At 41.3% G+C, this 24,102-nt stretch overlaps 1 protein-coding gene across 2 annotated transcripts in view; it reads left to right on the top strand.

Moving 5' to 3' along the window:
* Nucleotides 1-24,102, top strand: part of ARHGEF7 (Rho guanine nucleotide exchange factor 7) — a 132,175-nt gene that overhangs the window by 36,954 nt on the left and 71,119 nt on the right. For both annotated transcript variants that reach the window (XM_081085158.1, XM_081085159.1), the window contains exons 3-4: nucleotides 16,772-16,856; nucleotides 19,848-19,978. In XM_081085158.1, coding sequence (XP_080941284.1) covers nucleotides 16,772-16,856; nucleotides 19,848-19,978 — 216 coding nt within the window. The remainder of the gene's footprint in view (nucleotides 1-16,771; nucleotides 16,857-19,847; nucleotides 19,979-24,102) is intronic.

Here is a 24,102-nt window from a genome sequence, read left to right as displayed (position 1 = left end):
ACCATGAGAATACGACCTCTGGGCTAGAGGCATAGGACTTAGAGGACACCAAGGGCATGTCATCAGGTTGCATTTGAAAACTTCCTTCTATTCAGGTAAGAGGTGTACATAGCATATTCCAAGCCTTAGAAGCCAACAGTTCCTACCTCTCTTCTACCCCAGAAGCAAACTTTTAACACGTGGCTCTTTCTCTTGGTCTTTACTTTGGTATTTATTCCACCTGCTGTGTGTCTTCTCATGTAGTGTTGCCACCTGTGGGATAGCCCATGTGGCCTCCAGCCCAGTGTCCTGCCAGCCTGTCTGTCCCTGATCCCCATCATTCAGAGGGTCGGGCCCAGGAGCCTGGCCATAGTGGGTGGAACTTCTCATGACTTGAACCCTTTCCACTTCTTCTGGCCCTCCCAAATGCTCTTGGACTTTCCATTCCAGGCATGTCAGACTATTTGAGATGACCAAATGGTATTTGTTGTTTCATTTTACAAATAATGGCATGGGCTCTGTGCCGGGTGCTGTTCTGGTGGCTTTACCTGTATTACCTTGTTTAAACCTTGTAATGACTTTCACTTTAGGAAAGAAACTGAGCTGGAGATGTTTAGGAACAGAGCCATGGTTACTCAGCTACTGAGTGGTGGGGCCAGATTCAAACAGGGAGTCAGGCTGTGCCTGCATCTCCCGAGGAGGCTGTTTCTGATGCCCATTCTGTCTCCATGCCAGGAGCCCCTTGAGGTGGCCATCTGCATGGTTTCCTGCTTTGAAGCTGGCCAACCTCAACTCTGCCGTCACCGCCAAGGTCTTTCAGACTATTTTTGCTATTTGCCTCTGCCTATGGCACCTTCACCACAGCGCCATTACTTGTACGTGTGTTTCCTTGGGTTGCTCCTTGAGGGCAGATTGTGTGTCTTTGTTTAATATTTGAGTTTTAGTGTCTCTCAATTAACAGGCACTAGATAGATATTTGTTGAATTGGTAAAAACCCTATGGGGTGCCCCATCTAGACCATTGGTAAAGGGGCTCATCATGTCTGTAGAGTCCCATTTGTTCTCTCACAATTTAGCCTTTTCTCCCCACCTCCCACCCCCATTCACATTTTTTACTCTTCTTTCTTATCTCTCAAATTTTTGTTTTATTCTTTCACAGCCTTGCTTTATGAACTACATCTAGCTAAAATATAACGGAAAAAGTCACCCTTTTTTCTCATTTTATGAAGTAGGTGTCTGCTGATCTAATAAACAAAGGGCGACTAGTCGTGCTGGTAGCCTGACTGTAGCTGAGGAGTTGTTACACGGGCCCTGGTCCTTCTTGGCGATGGCTTACCTTTGGCAGAGCACAGCGGGAGGCAGCGTGGGGGCCTGGTAGTTCCAGTCTTAGCATCCTAGAGTTTTAGAATCAGGAAAGACCTTGAGCCTGGTTAGAAAACTGGTACAAGAGAAACTGAGGATTTCCCATAGAGAGCACAGCAGAATAGAAGCTCTCTGTGCAGCCTCTTTCCCTCGGGGGTGATGTGCCACACAATGTCCAGAGCTTCCTCAGACTCCTTATACAGGGACAGGAAATTTCTGTAGTCCCCACTGTGGGAGACTTAGGAGAATCTGGGGGAGGGGCAGCATGTGTGTATTGAAGAAATCCATGCGTGACTCTATTATCAACCTTTTGTCTCTACACTGGAAAGGGCCCAGAATCTTTGTTAGAAACTGGTCATAGCTTAGGTAGAGGCATCTGATCTAGGTGAAATATGTCAGGTGTTGGATATGATGCATTCTGCATATGTGTGGAGTTAGGAGGGCCATGCTCACTGAGGAAGTGGGAGGGCCTGCCCTGTGCTAGACGACAGCTAGTGGTGTGCTTTCAGCTGCCACTTTGGACCTGCTGCTGCCTGTGCTGGCTTGTCTGGGCTGGCTCAGCTGACCATGCAGGGGAGTCTGGGCGTTGATGGGAAAGTCTCTCACTAGTCTTAGAATGGGGGAAAGAATTGTGTGTTTGACAAACACACGCATTATTTTGAATATTACTAGATCACACGTACATTTTTCATTTTGCAATTGGACAAGGATGTCCAGTGTTGTCAGTTGGTGGGGAAAATTCTTTATCAAGTATCCATGCTCTTATTTTCCAGTAAGGCCTTGTGAAAAATGATATAATGTCAGTCATGACTGATGAGTGAGACAGTATGAATTTGGAACTCATACACCTGTGTGGTCATGACTGCCTATTTCTCTGTCCATAGAAAATTCTAGTTACTTATTGTTTTGCCTTTTGCCTCATTCCCCTCTTACTTCCTATTTATCCCCAAAATAAAACACACAAACAACAGGCTTCTCTGAATATCTTTCAGTCATCACTTTTTAATTTTCACTTAAAAACAAATCAAGAAAATCCTTATTGGTCTTGTAGGAAGGAGGAATTCTCACCCCTCTTTTTCCTGACAGGTATTTGTCCTGAAATAGTTTGTATCCCTGAAGAATTCCTTTAAGTCCTAGGAACCAGTAAGGACAGGCTCCCGTGAATAACTACAAAACAAAATACAAGGCCTTTCAGATCATATTTAGATGTGAGGTCTGCGTTTAGAATATTTTAAAGAATAAAACTGCATCATCTTGGTTAGCAGTGTGGAGCTTGTAATATACTGATTCCAGGGGCCCTTTGGAGAGATTCTGATTTAATTATTTTGGTGTTTAAGCTGATCCAGCTGGGTCTTTAAAATTAGGGTGTGGTGAGGTAAGGAGAGATCTGGCTGGGAGATTTTCCCATGTTTGAAGAGCCAAGAACCCAGCTCAGCAAGTATACTTTTCTCCAGCCTTCTCATTGCAAAACAAGGCCAGCCATCTGTGGTGGGAATTTCAGGGAAATCTGGGTGGCAACAATTGAGATCTTGAAGTGATGTTGGGCCTATCAGAATTGTTCATTTAAATCTTCGTTTCAAGAAAGGCCTATGGATGATGAGTGAAATGCTTTTATTTTCTACTTAAAAGAGGGGCTCTTCTTATTTTGAAAAATTTATAATTAACCGAAAGGTTGGAAGACTAATGTAAACACCCTGTGTCTTCACTTAGATTGCCGTTATAGACACCTTTGCCCTTTTGTTCTCTGACATATTTGTATTTTGTTAATCATTTAAACCACGTGGTAGACCTGATGCTTGTCTTTGAATACTCAGCATGTATGTTTTTAAAATGAGAGCATTCTCCTCCATAACCAAGGTACTGTTGATACATCCAAGACCTCGTCCATTGTTTTAGTAATACTATGTCAGATATAGTCCATATTCACACTTGCCCAGTGGTCTCCAAGTGACAGTGTTGTAGTTTTTATTTAAATGTAGGCTCCAAACAAGGGGTCATGCATTGCGTTTGGTTTGTCATGTCTTGTAAGTCTCTTTCAGTTCTAGAAGAGTTCCGCCACCTTTATTATTTATGATTGATGGGTTTGAAGAATACAGAGTTGTTATGCAGAGTGTCCCACAGTCTGTTCAGGATCTGATTTAGGTTAAACATTTTATTTTTTTATTTACACATGTATGTATGTATGTATATGTTTTTATTGATTTTATAGAGAGAGGAAGGGAGAGAGAGAAACATCGATGAGAGAGAAACATTGATCGACTGACTCCTGCACACACCCTACTACTAATTGAGCCTGCAACCTAGGCATGTGCCCTGACCAGGAATTGAACTGGTGACCTTCTGGTGCATGGGGCGATGCTCAACCAACTGAGGCACACTGCTGGGCTGGGTTAAACATTTTAGGCAAGAATTCTACACAAGTGATGCTCTGTATTTCCATGATCACATCAGAACGAGCTTACTGTCAATGCATTCCATACTGCCAATGCTAAGTTCTATCACTTATCTAAGGTGACATTCACCAGATCTCTCAGTTGTAAAGGTGCTCTTTTCCCCTTGTACTTAGTATGTAATCTGTGGCTGGTCCCCCCAAAAGTCTTTTCACCTGATGCTCCTAGCATTCCTTGATCATCCTTCCTGAATTTAGTTGCTCATGTTTAGAATCCACAATAGCTCTTACAATGGAACACAGAAACTAACCTAGACAAGATTAAAATCAACAGAGCTAGATAGAGATAAGATTTTTATCAAAGGTCAGATAAGAAACTATAAACATAAAACAAGGAACTGTAGAAGGTCAAAGTAGGATCCAAAATATGATGATGTAACTATAGAGGCATGCTTATAGGATCAAATGGTATAAATACAGATGTAACAGGAGAATAAACAGAGAATCTGGCTATGCTGATCATCTGAACGCTGTCTCCGTGTCCTTCATTCTTGGCTGATGCTGTCCTCACCTTAGGGAACCCCTGGACTGCTGAGGCTGGACCCTGGCAGGCCTGGCCCGCGGGATTGGGCCAAAACCAGCTCTCCAACATCCCCCGAGGGGTCCTGGATTGCGAGAGGGTGCAGACCAGGCCAAGAGACCCCACCTGTGCACGATCGGGCATGAGCTCAGTTTTATCCAGGTGGACTTCAGGTGTGAATACTAAAAAAATTAATTGAAGAGGAAGGAACCAACAGAACATTTCCATTGCGCTAATAAGAACTGAGAAAATGCAATCACTTTAAAAACTTTATACCAGCAGCTGGATAGTAATAGCGACTGCTTGCTGAGTGGCTCCTAAGTACTAGAGCAGCCACAGGGCAAGGCTGTAAAGTAGATCCAGTTAGCCTTGGTACACTGAGGAGAAACTGAGATCTAGAGAGGTAAAAAATATGCCTGATATATGACATTTACTAAGTGGCAGAGTTGGTATTTGAATCAGGTTTATGGAGATTTCAGAACTTCTTTTTTTTTTTTAAATATATTTTATTGATTTTTTACAGAGAGGAAGGGAGAGAGATAGAGAGTTAGAAACATCGATGAGAGAGAAGCATCGATCAGCCGCCTCCTGCACATCTCCCACTGGGGATGTGCCCGCAACCCAGGTACATGCCCCCGACTGGAATCGAACCTGGGACCCTTCAGTCCTCAGGCCGACGCTCTATCCACTGAGCCAAACGCTCTATCCACTGAGCCAAACCGGTTTCAGAACTTCTAAATTTAGAATTGAAGATCAGCTGACACAAGGAGATGGTGGCAGTTCAGTTGGTGGAAACTCTTGTAAAAGGGAAGAGGACTGAGGGAAGATTATGGGCCCTTAGACATTTGATCTTTTCAGAAAACTAGGCAAGTATAGTGTCCATAAATTCATGGTTTTGAATTCTTAATGTGTTAATTAATCTGCACCATGCAACTGAGATGGTCTTTACTTAAGATTTAGGATGACTAATTGTAAACTGTTAGTTTTCTACATATTTTCCATCATTTTGGGTGTGATGGCTAACTAGTTAAAGCCATTCAGTATAGTAACCTGGAGAATAAAGAAATCAGAGATAATGGATCATTAGCAACTGTATTAAAAGCTTGAATAAATTCTACTCTTGTTGCATCTGCTAATTGTTTATCTCTTAGTGGTGACTTTATTAAAAATTCAGATTGCACAACAACTTTGGATTTTGTGTGCCTGTAATGATTTCAATGTAAAAGGCATTTTTTATTTGGATCATGGCCAGGAGTTTGAAGAACATCAATCAAATGGAGATGCTTGAAGAATCAAGACAAGGCAGTTTAGGGGCTTGAAAGTTTGTATGGTAACTTTCATGTCCCAACTTTAATTTTGAGATCTCTTTGCCAAGACAAAAACCTAGAAAACTTACCTTCTTCCTGGTTTTCAGCAACTTGTTGGAATCTTGGTTTAGAACTGGCCCATAGAAGAGGAGAAGGTGATTTCATATTGGGAGTGTTCTTAGGAAGATTGCTGCTTTGTTCACATAGGTTGAGAACATGAGATTTTCTTTTACCAGAGCATTTATTGGGTAGAATGTGTTTTGAAAATGTGATAACGAAGATCAAGCTTGTATTTCATTGCTAGTGGAGAGCAGGGAAGTGTTTCTTCTGGCGGTGGTGGTAGTCTGCATGCAATTTATGAGGCTAGTCCTTGTGGCTGTGCCTTGCCTGCAGTGGTTCTCAACCTGTGGGTCGCGAACAATGAAAATACATCCTACATATCAGATATTTACATTACGATTCATAGCAAAATTATGAAGTAGCAATGAAAATGATTTTATGGTTGGGGGTCACCACAACATGAGGAACTGTATTAAAGGGTCGTGGCATTAGGAAAGTTGAGAACCACTGTTTAGGGGAACACACATGTCTCTGCTGGAAGCATCGGTGAGTCTGTGTAGCAAATACAATGAATACACATAACTGGGAAACAGGCAGCTCCTGTAAGGCCTGTAAGAGCGACAGTGAGTGACACGGGGTTGGGATTTAGAAAGAAAGACCATTTCAGATGGCCAGCCTGCAATAATGGGTAGACAAAATATTTGGGTGGGGGACAAAGCCTGCCACTGCTTTCTGGTTGGCCTTCAGACTTCTCAAATTGATTTGTTGAATTAAACCAACAAAACGTCCTGAATTTGATGAACTGCCCTAACTTGGAATTAAAGGGAAATCTGAATTGTGGCATTCTGGGACCTAACTGCTTGGGGTTTGTGATAGCTTCATACTTTGAGAGGAAATCTTAGTGTCCTTGGAGATTATAATAGGCATGGAAGGGGAATACTCAGCCTAGACAGGTGTCAGACATTTTAGAAAGCATTTTATTTTTTTTAAGTTAAAGATTGGGCCCAGCACTAGGGACTCAATTATAGCCCTTCAAAGTAGAACTAAGCCAACAAATGGTAAAGAGATCTGGGGATGCCAGCAGTCTCATTGTGTCATTGTGCTCATGCTAGGAAGCTTTATTAAGTGGTATTTATTTTGAAATAAGTACACAATGTGTGTGTGTGTGTGTGTGTGTGTGTATATATGTATATGTATGTATGTATATATATATATATATGTGTATATATATATATATATATATATATGAAAATTACATAGAGACCTGCAGGTAAAGAGATAGCATTTTATGATATTTAGATACCATATGGTATTTTATGGGTCCTAATTTTACAAAAACAAAAATGTTCTGAATGAATGAATGAATGAATATATTTGGTCTTAAGCTTATGTTTTTCTTTCTCTCTGAAAGTGAGCATCTGGAAGTTTTGACGGCATCTATACTCAAGTCTTAATGACAAGCACCATCTACTTACTGTTCTGTCTTTTCTGATCACCCATATTTCCTTTGAACTTTACATGTCGAATGGTGAAAGTTATATTTGCATAGCGTTGAATAGTTTGTAAAGTACTTGTACTTTCTCATGTTACCATTGTAATAGCTAATCATTACAAAGCCCTTTAGATTTTTACTTGTAAAATCCCATTCTAATCCACTTCCTCTGTGTGCCACTGTGACTTCCTTCATTTAGATCCCCATGAAAGGGAGGATTTAGTATACCTGCCCTGCCTCCCACCTTCCTCACAAACCCCTCTATATCCCAATTTTGTAATTGCACTGTTTGGTGATTCTTAATTTTTCAGTAATTACTTTGATAAATTTAAAAACTATACCAGAGACCTGTCTTTCTTAATTTATCACCTTCAACTTTACTCCTTAATGAAAGATGAGGAACTCCAGAGGGCATGGTGGGCAGCATGGAGGGAGGGGCCTGATTCCCCTGGTGTTACTGTGTAGCAGTTTCTTGTCTGTTGGGCTGTCTTTTTCCTGATGCTCTGGCCAGAGAGGGCAGGCTTTTCTCCGGGCTGTTTTTGTCTGCACTCTTGTGTCTTGGCTACAGTTTTCTCTAGCTCTTAGTCTGGGGCTTTTGAAGTAAAAAGAAAATACCGAGAACCCCTGCCATGTTGTTTCTCAGGACCCAAAGCCAATCTGCCTCTCCTCTCCACATCTGTTTGTAAAATAAGACTGACATGAAGTCTCCAGCACAGCACCCAGGGGCCTTCTCCGAGGCTGCTGCATCCATCCTCTTTTCTGCTGCCTGTGCTTCAGCTCCATGGTGATTTCTGTTTGTGACTAAGACTTTTCAACGCTTTCTTTGCTCAGCTGTCTTGCCTCTCTTCTTAGAACTTTGTCCTTCCCCTTCCCCAGCCCTTCCTGACCAATGTACCTACAATACTTGGTTGGTGTTTCTGTCCCTGTCCTCCTGGCTTGGGTATTGATACAGTAGAACCCACAAAACAGTATGATTTAGTTCTCATTTTAAACTGAAAAATTGTTTGGGTATATGTTGGGTACAAGTAGAATTCATCATCAAACTTTAATTTTATCCCTGGGTGTGGGAGTAGGCGGAACTAAGCACAAAATCTACAGAAGCCACGAAGGCGAAAATTCACCCTGGCTCTGTTTTTCACATATCCCAACAGTAGGGACCATTTGCATTAAACTTAAATAGCACAACTTATTTAAGATTCGTTTTTACTCATCATGTTCTAAATTCACAAATTCCATTTGACAATGTGATAGGACAAAATTATATTTTTATACTTCAGGAATCACACTCTAGAACTGTGCCAAAAGTAGCAATTTCTTATGTCAAAAATAGCTTCCTCATAAACTCATTGGAAGAGCTGACCTGACTTGTTGCATTTGGAACATTCAAGCTGCATGATTGAGAAATGGCTGACTTAGCCTTTCGTTGTAGGGGTCTTTCCATTAGTACAGAGATGTTGGAAAGAAGACATTTTCTCTCCACATTCCTTGGTATTTTCTTTTGGGGTATAACTATGGGTGTTATCAGCCAGTGACATCATTTAGGTGGGAGTCATCTATTTTTGCTTTGATGTCAGTATGGCTAGGTGGGTCAGAGTCTGTTTTGGTTGGTGATGTCTGTGTTTCTGTGATCAGAAACTGCACTAAGTCACACGTGTGCAGATTTGCAGGAAGGCTGTACCCATTATTGACTTGTACGGTCTCCTTGATGCTCTGCCACAGCGGCTGTGCAGTTGGAGTGGGCAGGTACAGCCAGGTGCTGCTGAGGTGGTGGACTTGTTGGCTGTCTGGGGCTGCTGGCAGTGGTGGTACCTTACAAGGAAGAACATTCCTAAAGCTGCAGCCCACACAGGAAAGCAGAGGAAAGAGATGGCCTTAAGCTTTCTATGTCTATGCTGTCACTCTTGCCATTCTTGTTAGTTATGTGAACTGATAATATTTGGTTGGTTTGTTTAAGCCATTTGAGTTGATTTCACTTGCTTGCATTTGAAAGATTCCGGGCTAACAATGTCTGCATTATATGGTGCAAAACACAATCTACTTACTGATGTCAAGTTTGCTTTTCTATTCTGTTATGTGGAAGATACTCCTGAGATCTAATTCCCTCGGTGAATTTGGAAGCCAAGGTGAGGTAAACGCAATGATAATGAGGAACCAATCTTTCAGGTCTTATTTAGATTCAGGCATCTTCTGGTTATCTTGGAAAACCCTGTTCCATTTCTTTGTTGGGTGTGTCAGCACTCTGCAGAATGAATTTGATATCTGATTTATCCAATTAGAAGGCGTGGTAACTCAATTTAAAGAGGAAAGCATGGCACATGAAGGTAGTTCTTCCACAGTGGTGGGCACGCTGGTGATTTTCAAGCACTTGTCCTCACATTTTGTGAATCTTCCCCCTCCTAAAGGCAGGACTATGGCCCCCTTCCCTGGACTGCATGGATGATTCCTTTTTTACAAACAATATGGTGTGCTGGTCATTTAAAGGAAAAGAACAGAGAGGTTGGCAGAAACACTTAAAAGCTCCTAAAACTTTTACATGGGATTACATACATCATCCTGCTCAGAGCTGGTGCATGTCATGTCATGGGAAGGCATGGCAATTGGTGGGGATGCACAGCTCTCTTCCAGGGAGGGGTGTGAATGGAAGAAAGTGGCACAGTGAGCTGCAGTTCCTTGATTAGAGACAAAGGAAGCTGAAAATAGTGTGATGAATATAAAAATTCTAGATGGGATCAGCATCAGCTCTTCATGTGCCTTTGAAACCTCAATTTTCCCACAATATTCTGTTGGTTACATGGTATCTCTTTCTGCTAAATCTTCTACCTAGCTAGAGGTTTATGCATGTGGGAGTTCTCACAAGTGCACATAGGAGGTCACCCTGCCAGTTGGTTGATGTGTGTAACACAGCCTCATCTTATGTACAGGTGAGCTCTCCTTATTTCCGGTGTTACTTTAGGAACCAAACAGTATTAATTGTGACTATATAAATAAGGAATATGCCAAAATATTTTTAGAGGACTAGTAAAAGTTAAGGCTGGACCAGATTGCCAAGTCTTTGATGGTCAGTTTTAGTTCTTTCAGTGGTGTGTCATTGACAGTTTTTTATGGGTGATGAGTGGTCAGAGTGGTGGGTGCTCTCAGGAGCTGGTTGCTCGGGGCCTCCGCTGGACAGGTTGGGGAGGAGCCCTAGGCAGGCTTGAGAGCCTCTCAGGCCAGATGGTGTCCTTCTAATGCAGATGGTATAACTTCTCTCCCTGCCTTTTGTCTGTAGCTGAGTGTCTGCACATCTGCTAAGACCACACACAGTTGTCAAGCTTCTTTTGGAAGCCCTTTCTGAAGTTTGATGGCAGGTGCTTTCTTTCCTCCTCGAGACCAGGGCTGAACCTTCCTGTAGTTGTAGCATCCAGCATAGTGCAGTGAACTGGGCTTCTCAGCATCCCCCAGTCTCTGCTGAGGCTGGTATCAGCTTGGGTGAGCATGTGTCCTGCCTGCTAGGTGGGAAGGGGGTCCTTTCAGGCCTTCAGAAGTGTCCTGTCTGGGAGAGTGCTGACTAACATGTGCCTGGTGGCTTCATCGTCTAGCCAGGCCTACCAGTCACCTGGAGCCTCCCTCTTGTCTGGAACCTAGTCATAGGGGATGTACCTCCAGGACAGAGGAATGCCTTACCTATTGCGGAGTTGTGACTCATTTTCCCCGTGTTGTTTTTTTTTTTTTCCTGCTTCAGCCTTTACAAAGGCAGGTCAGGAAGGCCAGCTCCTGAATTTCCCACCCTTACATTTTCCCTTCTGCCAGGTTTCCTAAGCCTGGTTCTTTCTCCCTTGCTCGAAGTTGGTGATTATTCTTTAAAAAGGACACTGTGTCAGAGGTGTCTTAGAAAGGTCAGCCAGTTGAGTGTCTCCCTTTCCAGGTAAGGAAAATGGTGCCTAGGAAGTCCACAGGGGCCAGTGCTCAGAGGTGGGGTTGGCCTTTGGAAGGCCTGTTCTTACTTGACATCCCTCTTGCCCTTCTGGGTTTGGATTGGGTAATCATGGACTTCTGGAGGCCATAGAGTCTGGTTTGTCTGCGGTGGCCCTGGTTTATGCTTGTCATCTTGGGCTATTTTTTGATAGAGCTCTCATTCTCTCAAAGTGACGCACTGTGGCTGGTGAGGCCAGTGTGCCCTGCAGCGACTACCATGTCCAGTTGGCTCATTTTCCTTCTAGTCTCAACTTGTCTTCTCTGTACTGCTCCTGTGTTCAGAGCCCTCTTGCATCAGTTGGTCCTTTTAATTTTCTCACAAGTTTGTCTTCAATTGTACCTTGTACAAGACGATAGCCAGGAGTAGCCTGTGTTGGAAAAACCAGCCTGGAGTTTTCGTTATTGGGCGTGGTGTCAGGGTTAGTTGTGTGCTCTTTTTAAATTTATGTAGATAATTGTAACCCTCTATCTGGGTTATATGGTTCTGAGTTCTCCTCCAGTAGAGGAATAGGATGTATGTGCTTGTGAGAGGAACTGGATGAAGAGAGTTTTTTGTGTTTTCCTGCCCTGAAGACATTTTTTGGCCACGAAGTGAGTTTTGTTAGTGACTCACTGTCTGAATGGGGAAGTGAGACAAGTCTCTGAAGGAAAATGAAGTATTTATGCTGATACTTTAAGGAAGAGTATAGCAATGCCCTGCTTTGATTGATACAAGGAGAATAAGTTCTTGGCTAGAATATTTTTGGTATTTGGTACTTTTCCCTGATAAAGGAAGTTGTTAATTTTGGGGTGATTCTGCCATGTCTATACTTGCATGTTTCTTTTAAAATATCTGCCTGTAATTGTTCTTGTAGATTACACTTTCATCAACCTGGATTTTAGGACTTTTCCCTGTAAAATAGTTCATTTTCTGCTTTTTTTTTTTGTAGGTAGAAAAAGGTACAACCTTCTCCTGAAACCTCCACTGATAGTGCTGCTTGGATTTTGTGATTGTGCATTGTTCATATTGCATTTTAAAATGGGCTCAGGTGAGGTCGGCCATGATTCCCACTCTGAGAGTTAATAGTGGGAGAAGGCATTGGATATTCAGTGTCCAGCAGATGGTGAGGGGAGTGAGAGCTCTACAGAAGCGTTCTCAAATGGGGGCAGCTGCTTTGGTGATGGGCAGCAGCCATCACATCCAGTGTTGAGCAGACCTGGGGTACATGCTGGTAGGGGTGTCCTTTCTCTTTCATCTTGGTGTTTGTATTTCCCCTCATGAGCCTTGGGGCAGCGAAAGAGTCCAACATTGTTGAGGCTTAAAGGTGAGTGTGGGGCTGGGGGGTATGCAGCAGCTTGGGTAGGAATTCTGGATGGGAATGTTGATATGGAGTAAGACAATCTCCTGTTGGAGTATGAGCTGGACTCTTGCTGATACTGATGTACATTAGTGGAGGTTGGCACCAGTGAGTGTGTGTGCTGTGCTATATGATGTAGTGTATGAGCTGTAGAAGCCGTGTGTGCAGTGTTTGGTGTGTTGCAAAAGCAGTGTGCCTGTGTTGGCTGTGCATTGTGTAGGGTGTGCTGCAGAAGCAATGTGTGCATGTGTATAGTGTGCAGCACATGCTTTGGTGTGTGCTGCAGAAGCAGTGTGCATGTGCTACAGAAGCAGTGTGCATTTGCAGTGTGTACTTTCTGTGGTGTGTGTGTGCTACAAAAGCGTTCATGTTTGGTGTGTGCAGTGTGTGGTTTGTATGCTGCAGTCTGTGTGGTGTGTGCAGCATGTGGTGCGGAGACTTGTGGTCCTTTCTCTGGATGGTCTTTAAGATATTCTTGAGCACTTACAGCAATTGAGGAAGCTTTCTTTTTTTTCTTGGTAGTTGTTTGTATTTTAGAAAATAAGAGTTTTCCTTGGTAGGACATAATTTTTGATGGGTCATTTTTTACAAGAGACCTTAAGGCTTGGTGTGCAAGATTCACACTATTTTTTTAATCATTATCCTTTTTGTACATTGAAGCGTTTGCACATTGCTGCTACCTATCATTATTATTGTAATCTCAGTATCCTCTCTGTTCCTCCTTCCCATTTTAAGGATGAGCAACCTGAGGCCCAGAGTGCTTCAGTAAGTTGTGTAAGGCAATAACCAGCAGGGGGCAGCCTTCAAGTTCAGAAGGTTATCTGTCCTCACAGAACAGTATTGCCTCCTCACTTACATGCCTTGTCATATTAGTTCAGCCCTGTCTCTCTTTCTCCATGAGAGACTAGAGAGATTTCTCAAATTTTTATTTTTATTTTTAAAAGTATTTTAATATTCTGGGCCTCTTCTATCCTGATTTCTATATGGTTTGTATTGTATTTCATTATATAGTATTGTCTCTAGACCACTCAGATTGAAGGAATTTCAGATTAGACAGCTTTGGTCAGGTCTCAGCCCTCTTCCTGGAGGGTGAAGGACTCCCTTGCCCCCATACCTGTTCTCATTCTGGAATCTGCATCTATTAAAAGTAAAATATTAAAAATAAACTCTAATGTTTTTAGTATTATGAGTTTGTTTGGTTGGAATATTGATCGGATTTTTGTTGTTGTTGAGAATATTGGATCATTCTACTGCACACGTAATTCACTTAAATGTAAAAGTGAGGGTGAGTTTTTGGTTAATATACTTTTCCAACTGGGTAGATTCTAAGATCTATGGGGTATTTGTATGTTCCCTCCTTACTGTGTTTATAAGGGACATGCGTGAAAGGTGGGCCTGCCTAGGGAGAGGATTCAGAACACTTTCCTCATCTCCTCAGGGAGGTGGTTCTCACCCTTGGGTGCTCAAAATCACCTGGAGAGCATTAACATGGGTCTCTTCCCTGGAGACTCTAATTAAATTGGTCTGAGATGGGCTGGATTTTGTAAAGTCGTCTTGGTTTAGAAAAGTCCCAGGAAATCCTAATGTGCAGTCCCTCCTGATAATCACTCTCCCAATACCACCTGAAGAAAAGGAACCACTGTGTTTGTTTCCTTCCTTCCGGCTTGCTTGCTCTATATTCCAGCCAGAGGTGAGAGTGTGCTGCTCTGAGAGCATCAGTGGTTAGGCCATGAGGTGGGCCAGCCTCCCAGGGTTTTTATCTCCTTAACGACCGAGTGACCCAGGAGGTAGTTTAATGTGCTAAGTGTCCTGGTCCTTCTCAGATATAGGCTGACTTATTTTTGCAGAGATATTTCTATAAAAGTTCTAATGAGACTTTCTCTTGTTCTCATAGTACACTTTCTCAGGGCCCTAAGATTTTTCTGGTTTTGCTTTTTGTTCAGTAGATTCATATTTCAGGAAGTAGTCTGTTATCTTTCTCTGGAGAAGCACTTTTTAGTCAAAACATTTTATTGACTCAGAATATGCATTATTTTCCTCTTAGTGGCAAGCATTTGTCTCATTTCATTGTGTAGTTTCCTGTTAAGAAATGTAGGATATGTGTGAATTCACTTAATTTCTGACGTCACATTGAACCCCATTGGTGGGCAGTTTTAGCCAACCAGACGCTTCCTGGTATCCAAGTAAGAAAGATATATAGTTCTGGAATAACAGGAAACTTCAGTATTCAACATCCTGTTTTTCTGGGTTTTATGACTTGCTGCTTCTCCACAATGAAGGTTAGTAGACAATTTATGTAGATTTCTTTTTGTAGAATACTACAGTTTTAATTTTCCAGGCTCTAGAATTATAATTTTAGAGCTGAAAGACTGCTGCAGATCACCTACTCCAGCATTTTACAAGTAACATGTTCTACATGTAAGGAAACTGAGGTCTACTGAGGTTAATACTTTTAATTCTTTAAAAAAAATAAATAGCCCATTTAAAAAAATGTAGGTGGATATGTCAGCCTAGATAATGCTCTGATTTGACTTGGAATTCCTTTAAAAATAAGTATCAGAATAAATGAATTAAGTTGTATATTATAAGATAGTTCTTAAGACTGTTCTAAGGGCTATCTCTTTTTATAGGAAGGATCTGGTATTCATGAAATTAGCTTTATTTTGTATTTCAACTATGTGAGATAGGGCATCAGTCATTGTATACAGAATGCTTAGATGTATTCATATCTTTTAAGTCTTGTGGTTCCATTTAGTTTCCTCTTTCAGCTTTTACAAAAAGGTGCGTTTTCAGCTCCTCTTGACTCAGTGACTTGATGCCTTCCTTTCTTGAAGTTTTTCAACCTCTGAATTTTCTTATTTTGTTGTTTGTTCGTGTTCAAAACAAACCTCCTGTTTCAGAAATTACAGGCAGAAGATCATTACTGAAGATGATTTTTGAGAAACCAATAATTACTCAGATTTGGAATGGCTCTTCGTAGCTGTTCTTTATGTGAATGGCACTCACGGTGACATTTAGTGCAGCTAAATAAATGGTGGATGGGTGGATGGATTGGTGCATTTATTCATTCAGCAAATAACTTGAATTTTTACTGTACTGGTCATTTTGCTAGATGTTGTGTGTTGTAAATCTGGCTTTGTAGACTTGACAGTATAGAGGGGCATATACACATTAAATGTAATGTTGTCTTTGTGATGAATGTGCTGGCAGGCCCTGGGTAGGGGACCTAACTGAGTTTGGGGAAGGAAGTGAGGCTGGGGGAAGTCCGATGAGTAAGAGTTAGCCAGGAAAGAGATGGGGGCTGGGAGGCAGGAAAGGGGGTGGTCCTGCCAGGACCCATGAGGTAGAGGAATTGACCAAATGAGGAGAGAGGTGGCAGTCAGCGGGAGAGAATGTCTGGGCCCTCCTGTGCTGATATTCATTCTTGGATATCTAGTCATGTTGGTTTGTTTTTGTCCCACTGAGAGAAACTTTTGGAAATATGTTAACACAATTTACATTTTGGTGGATCTAAATACCATATCTTTTTCTTATTTGCATCTTTGAAATATTTTCGTAATTTTTTTCTGGCAGAGTTGTGGGTTATTTGATTATTGAAAAAAATTTTTTGTGTGGAGTTTATTTGGTGATGAAAAGCTATATGTAATTTTCAGATAGTGTATGGGAATGAGCTCTTGTTTATTTTAATGTGTGTGTGTGCATTGGGGCTGACTCATTTTCCCCTTGTCTATAGGCCACTCAGATTGAAGGAATTTCAGATTAGATAGTTCTGGTCGGGCCTTAACCCTCGTCCCTGAGGGTCAAGTACTCCCTTGTCCCATACCTGTTCTCATTCTGGAATCTGCATCTTTTTATCTTCCCTCCCTTTTACTCTCATCCATTCTGATGCCTGTGTTTCTCTTTTGCTGCTGTTAGCTTTGGAATTGACTGTGACTAGGAGAGGAAATTGGTAGTGTGCCTGCCATGTAGCCTCTGCCTTAATCTAAAAAGAAAAGGATTGGGAAAACACCCCAGATTCACTGAGTGCTGGCATAATTGGCTCCCTCACCTGGGAAGGGCTTCCACTCCAGGTTATGAAGGAGTTTGGGGAGTTGGTCTCTGGCCCAGGTTTAAGGTATATGTAAGGGAATTCCTTTGGACCTCCCACCCCCAGACTGGAAGCTGAGCTCACCGGTCCTGATTTTTCAAGTTGTGCTGCATTTTTATGATTTTACCTGGAAATCCTACATGTGGTTCTCTCATTTTGCAAAAACTTGGTTTATCCTGCACCCAACACAAGACTCTATTAATTTTGTTTAATTTTTCCTTTCAGACGTTTGATGCAAATGATTTGTACCAGGGGCAGAATTTTAACAAGGTCCTCAGTTCCTTAGTGACTTTAAATAAAGTAACAGCAGGTAAGATCTTTTTTTAATTGAACTTGACGGGGTGTGAAGACAAAAGGGCAAAACCTTTTCTTTTAGCAAGACAAATGAGCACTAATAAAATTCAAAGAAATAAGCTTCTATTGCATTACATTTTTGGTTGTCACTTTTGCTGGGATTTTTTTTCTTATTAGAACAGAATCTTCCATTTTAGGTCCTCAGATGGATATCAGGTGTTTTCCTTTCTGTGGGCAGAGTAGTTACTACCTGAAAACAGAGCAAAGGAGAAATGTCTCATTCATGTGGCTACACTTCCTCTGGATTTTTATTAGGCTGATTAAAACTCATATTTATTAGCAGATCTAATGACTGTTTTTGAGGTGTGATCATGACAGTGGAGTAGCCAGTGAATTGGCCTCTAAAGTAAATACCTACCTGGGCAAAGTTTCCAAAGGGCTATGAAAGTACGTACTCAGGGTACTCGGTTCACAGTGTTCTGAACTCCAGTCATCTCTCATGGAGAGGGTGAGTGGAGGTGGGGTGTACACAGTATACTCCTCTGGCTCCCAGACCAAAGTGAGGACAAGAGAGATTCTGTGCAAATTCCTCATGGTCTATAACTGTCCCATGAGCTCCGAGAAGTTCTATCTTGTGCATCTAAAAGAAGGACTTAGTGGCTCTTTTGTTTTTTAAGGTCATTTTTATTTTTCTTACAGATTTTAGTTTTAGATTTCTGGGGGAAAGTTAGACTTTGATATGTCTCTTTTGATCAGAGACCTCTTAAGTTTATTTTGTCATGGTTTCTTCCCATTTGTGTCCTGGCCCTTCAGATGGAGTGTACTCACTTCATTGTGTCCGGGAGGAACTGAGTCAGAATACTTTGGGCTACAATCTTGGCTGGGAGGTCCTCTGCACTCAGGAACTATCCCTGGTGCTCCTCACAGCACTTGTTTGCTGGGATGCCTATCTAGGGCAGCTGTGGGCAAACTACGGCCCGCAGGCTGGATTTGGCCCGTTTGAAATGAATAAAACTAAAAAAAAAAAAAAAAAAAAAAAAAAAAAAGACCGTACCCTTTTATGTAATGATGTTTACTTTGAATTTATATTAGTTCACACAAACACTCCATCCATGCTTTTGTTCCGGCCCTCCGGTCCAGTTTAAGAACCCATTGTGGCCAAAAAGTTTGCCCACCCCTGATCTAGGGGCTGCCTGTGCTGCAAGAGCAACTGGAAATTTGGGTTTTTCTGTGACATATTCAGGTGTTTAGTTGTTGACAACTAACTCAAATTTTATAAGACACTATGTAAGCCAGGCATGCCAAACTTAAAGGCTAACACGGGCCAGATAAACAAGGTTTAAGTTTATGTGGGCCGCAAAAAAACAAAAGCTGCAATTTTCATAGGAACGTAGGTTTATTTCAATAGAGACATGCTGAATATAAAGGGCTGAAATAAATGAGTAATCGTTAGCATAAAATAAAAGAACAAGACAAAATATTAATTTTTATGAAAATGAGCATTAACTTACCAGACACTGAATAACTGCACAAATTAATAAGCATAACGCAAATAAACATATTTTTCTTGTTCTCCGAAAGCGAAATATTTCCTGTTGCGCACACCAAACAAGTCAGTCCAAGAATAATGACGTGGCAATCGCCTGCTAAAATATTTGCTGCTAGTATTAGTGGAGAGAAATGGCGCGCCTGTGCGTAAGGCATGTAAGGGAAATGAATGAAACACGATTATAGTAATCACTCATTAGCGAATGTTGTAGTTCATTATTAATAACTATGTATAACAGGATATTGTAAAAATTAAGAAATATTTTAAAAATGTTTCTTACATACTGTATGTTGCCTGGGCTACAAAAATATTCATTGTGAGCTGTATGCAGCCCATGGGCCACGAGTTTGATATGTAAGCCAATCCAAATGTCTGCCAAGAAAATAGACCTGGATAACATCAGTTTAAGAACATTTTACAGAAGGCTCCCATATATCTTTAGGAAATTGCTAGGCAGTTTTCTATGTATCTCAGAACAGTGATTTTTTAGGAAACTATTCATGGCCACCTTTTTAAAAAAATAAAATTACTTCAAAGAAGTGGGCTGCTAACATTTACTTACTGGTTGGCTTGTGTGGAGTGTGTAATCATGAAGAGAGAGAGAACTAAGCCCTTTAATAGCTGTTTACTTTTGTTGTTGTTAATCCCTGCCTGAGGATATTTTTCCATTGATTTTTAGGGAGAGTAGAAGAGAGAGGGAAAGACAGAGAAACACGTTAATTGGTTGCCTCCTGCACAGCCCTGAGCAGTCAGGGCTCGGGCCAGGGAGGAGCCTGCAACCCAGGTAGGTGCCCTTGACCACAATCGAATCTGGGACACTTCGGGCCACAGGCCGAAGCTATGTCTACTGAGCCAAACTGGCTAGGGCAATAGCTATTTACTTTGATCTTTTCACCAGCTTGGTGAGGTGAATAAAGCTTGGGCTGCCTTCATTTTGAGGAAATAATCCTCAGAAGTGTCTCTAGCTGCAAAATACAAGGGGATTTTCTGTTGGTTTTAAGTAAGTCTTTTCCTTTTGTTAAATAATTCTTGCTGCTTATGTGAACGGTGATCCTGGAGAAGTGGGCATGTGGTGGTGATGTATTGGGAATGAGTATGGGGTGGTGCTCTGCAAAATAATTGAATTAGTAAGGGTGTTCACCGCCCCCCCCCCCCCCCCCCCCCGTGAAGTGAAAGTATTAAAAATAGGTTACAGAACATTTCATAAGTTTGAAAATTATGCTAGAGAAGAACTGATAAATAGTTATCTCCAATTAATTTCTGGAAAGGTGATTGGAGAATGAGGGCAAGTCTGTGGTAGACAGAATCTGCGCTTTGTGTGTTGCATAAATGGCCTGCTTTGTTGTGGTCTGCGGTGCGTCCCTCGGGGGCTGCCCCAGTTTAGAGTCTGGTGTGCACTGAGGGTGCATGGTGTCAGGCGTCTCAGCTCACTCTTTTCTCCGTTCATGACCTTTTCAGACATTGGACTGGGAAGTGACTCCGTGTGTGCCCGGCCCTCATCTCATCGGATAAAGTCTTTTGACTCCCTGGGATCCCAGCCTTCCCACAGTCGGACTTCAAAATTATTCCAGGGCCAGTATCGAAGTTTGGTAAGTTTGAGAGAGATAGTTATTGAAATTGGAATATGTGGGGAAGTGATTGTGTCTGTAGGTGTATCTGGAGCAATGCACATGCCTCCATTAATAAGAGTTGCAGAGTGAGGGGTGGTTTGATTTTTTCCCATTGTTCCTTTACTTGGGTTTGGCATTTGCTCATCACCAAATTATCCAGATGTAATGCTTAATGACTGCTTTTGAGAAACTTTTGTTATTTTCGCTGTTATATCTTAAGATGCATAATCAGTTTATCTAGAGACATGTGTGCTTTAAAATATTTCTCTGGTCACTTGCATAGTATTTTCTCTCTGCTATGCACAAATATACGGAACTGTAGGAATAAGAAATATATATTTGTAAAATACTTAGTTGCATAAAGAACCAATGGCTGCAAGCTAAAAAGACCTAAGGGTGGTTTTTCTCTCAATAAAGGCATGCCTTAGGGTGCTTTTCAGAGTCAGGATGCAGTATATGAAGGAGGAACTCCTTTGTTTTCTAAATATATATTTTTATTGATTTCAGAGAAGAAGGGAGAGGGAGAGAGAGATAGAAACATCCATGATGAAAGAGCATCATTGATAGGCCGCCTCCTGCAAGCCCCCCACTAGGGATCGAGCCCACAACCTGAGCATGTGATCTGATCGGGAATCAAACCCTGACCCCCTGGTTCATAAGTCAATGCTCAACCACTGAGCCATGCTGGCTAGATGGAGGGACTTCTTGGTTATGAGCAGTAATGAGGTGGGGGGAAAACTTAGACAAATAGTCATCTTGGAAAGTAAAGAAAAATCCATTTATAAATCATCAGGGTAGAGGCTATTAACAAAGAACACAGGATTAACAGTGAAATTGTTACTGAGAAACTGGGGAAAAATTAAATATAATACTGAACAGAGAAAATGTATAAAGAGGCCATCACATCAGCTGACCAGTATGAGGCTGCTCCCTGTTGTCATTGTGAAAAAACTCTGAGCCCTCTTTTGAGCTAGTGGATGATTGGCATTTACTTTGATTAACGAGTGATGTGACTTTGCTTTCATGCAACATTTTAGTAAATTATTTTCTGTTAGAAACATAAATGATCTTGTAACCGGAGTCTGAAGAGAGGCCGATTCTTGTAGAGTTTTTAGGGACCAGATCTTTCTATCTACTTCAACATAGAAAGTAATATTGTTAAACGAATGGTGAATCTAAAAAAAAAATAATAATAATTTAGTTAGAGTTGTATTTTATAGAGGGAAAGAAATTTAAGTTTAGTTCACGAAGCCATGTTAGAAACTGAAAGCTAAAGAAAGAACATAGTTTTTACATGTTCCTGCAGTTTTGAACTCAAGCTAACACTGATTGCTATTTATCTTTGACTGTTTTTTTTTCCTTAGAGAAGTCCTATTATCCTGTTTCTGATTTTGTGTTCAATACAGCATGCTTTGAGTTGTTTTTCTGTGCCAGACATTGTTCTAGGTCCTTTACTTGGACTCAAATAACCCTTACAGTGATCCCCTGAAGTTAAGAGTTTAATGGTAGAGAAATTTTGCAGAGTGTTGGAAGCATTATAATGCCAAATTAAGAAAAAAAAATACACAAACTACTTGAAAAATATTTTTTTATGAGAGGATTAAAAATACATCTTTATATTTTTTTCACATTTCAACTCCACTAAAATTATTTTTTATTCAGCACATACTAAATAACTGGCACTTCACCGACCTTTACAATGAGCTATTTCTTAGTAATAATAGATAGCTGTAGCACTTGCTTGGGTTCTGCACATATTTTGAAAAATATTTTAAATTAGCTTTATTTAAATACATGAACAAAATGTAAGAGAGATCAGCAAACTCTGGGTGAAGAAATATTTACTGTCTCACCCATTTACCCTTGGCAATTTTCATATTTTTTGTTTTTGAGTAAATAAAAACTGGATTGCAAATGTATAATTTGAAGTAAAATATAGTTAAATGTAGTGTTGGTAGTGAATGTTACTGAGATCACAGTAAGTATAGGATTAATTTTTCATTAGCTAAAGAAATTTTTTAAGTTACTCCAAAATTAAAAAGACCTCAGTCATCTCACCTGCTTTTGTGTCTATGATTGGTAGACAGTTATCTGCTAGTGAAATGAACATGGCAAGATTTTTCTTACCATGCCAGGTAAGAGTAATTATTTGCCTTAGATTTTTTATGTGTTATTAATAGTAATTTTCTTACATTAAAAATAATTTCTAATGAAACAAGATTGGTAAAATTTTTAATTAAAGCTGGGTGATGGTAACATGGAAGTGTATCTATCATTCTCTAAGTTTGTGTTAGAAATTTTCCATAATAAAAATGTTAAGCTAAAAAAGCAACTTGTGCCCTAACTGGTTTGGTTCAGTGGATAGAGCGTCGGCCTGCAGACTGAAAGGTCCCAGATTCGATTCCAGTCAAGGACATGTACCTTGGTTGCGGGCACATCCCCAGTAGGAGGTGTGCAGGAGGCAGCTGATTGATGTTTCTCTTTCATTGATGTTTCTAACTCTCTATCCCTCTCCCTTCCTCTCTGTAAAATATCAATAAAAAAATATATTAAAAAAATAAATAAAAAAGCAACTTGTAGTTTCTTGAACATTATGTGACCTCATTAAAATAAAGCTGAGCTTTGAGATTTTGTAAGGCACTACCATCCCCAAAGCAAGGATTAGTATTTTCAAGATGCAATTGCTTACATCTCTATTTAAGAATGTCTCGCCTAATTACCACCTTGGTGCTGGTTGTCTTTATAATGTTGCTTCAGTGTCTGTGAACTTATCATCTGTCTGTTCTAGGACAGATTTCCTGCCTTGTGATGAAGGCAGATTTGAAAAGTTCTAGTGTTTTGTTGTTGAGTTCACAAAATGTTTTTCCAAGGCATGCAAGACAGTAAAATGTATTACACATGTACTTAAAAAAATATTTTTAGTTCCTCTCTACCATAAACATAGAAAATAATTATGCTTCTCTAATGTGCCATATTTAATAAATTCTATGACCTTTTTATTAAAAAAATTTTTAATATGTCTGAAAGTAGCATGTGCTTTATAGTTGATATTATAATTGATAGTATTTGGTGGAATATAAAAACCACAATATATTGTCTAATTTCTGGCATCTTATATTTGACTAGGTTCCCAGTGCACAAATTCGTGCACCTTGAGAGGAACTGTGGGCCGCGAGGCTGCGGTAGGCACAGGGGCGGGTCTCGGCCCATCCTCCGTGCCCCCACCTGGCCCTTCCTGCCGCGTCCCCCGGTCCCCTGTCTGCCGGCAGCCCCCAACCTGCCAGTCCCGCTTGGACCCGCTGATGGCATGGAGTGATTGGGGCCCATGCCAGCAGTGGGTGTGAGCGGGGCCGGCATCATCAGCGGGTCTGAGTGGCAGCTGCTGCTCCGATTGCCCCTCAGGAGCAGGAGGAGGTGGAGAAGCCTTTGGGGGCAGTCAGGGCCAGCAGTTGCTGCTCACACCCACTGATGGCGGGGAGTGATCGGGACCAGCGCCGGCAGTGAGTGCGAGCGCTGGGCAGGACTGTGGCGCGCGGGAGCAAAGAATTTTCAGTAATCACCGGAGGCTCGCCCTGATGACAACGACTGGTGCTCTACCTTAGTCTGGTGCCCTCACTCACCTGCTCCACCATCCCGCCGTGGCCAACGCCCGCTATGTTCTGCACACACCCCCTGTTGGTCAGCGCATGTCATAGTGACCAGTTGTTTGGTTGTTCTGATTGTTCTGCTGGTTGGTCTATTTGCATATTAGCCTTTTATTATATAGGATGAAGTACTTTATGAGAAAACTGAAGCTTAGAGAAATTAAGATATGTATTTACCAAGATCACAGGACTGGGAGATAGTTAACCATTGGAGTAGAAATTGGGTCTTTCACTCCTCAACAACCTTTTATTCTATAAATAAGATTATAGGTACTTTTAGGGAGTGGAGGAGAGGGTGGAGTTTATGTGAAGACAGCACACCAGGATGTCCTGGTTCTGGATTATTAGGATAATTACAGAACATTGGATAAAACAAAGAAGTTACAGAGGTGAGATACTGATGGTGGTGCCTTGTCTATAGGAATCAGAAATAGACCATTAAGAATGAATGTGGTGGGT

The sequence above is a fragment of the Myotis nattereri genome (genome assembly GCF_964212035.1).
Source record: "Myotis nattereri genome assembly, chromosome: 2".
NCBI classification, from domain to species: Eukaryota; Metazoa; Chordata; class Mammalia; order Chiroptera; family Vespertilionidae; genus Myotis; species Myotis nattereri.
This window is presented reverse-complemented; position numbering and strand designations above follow the sequence as displayed.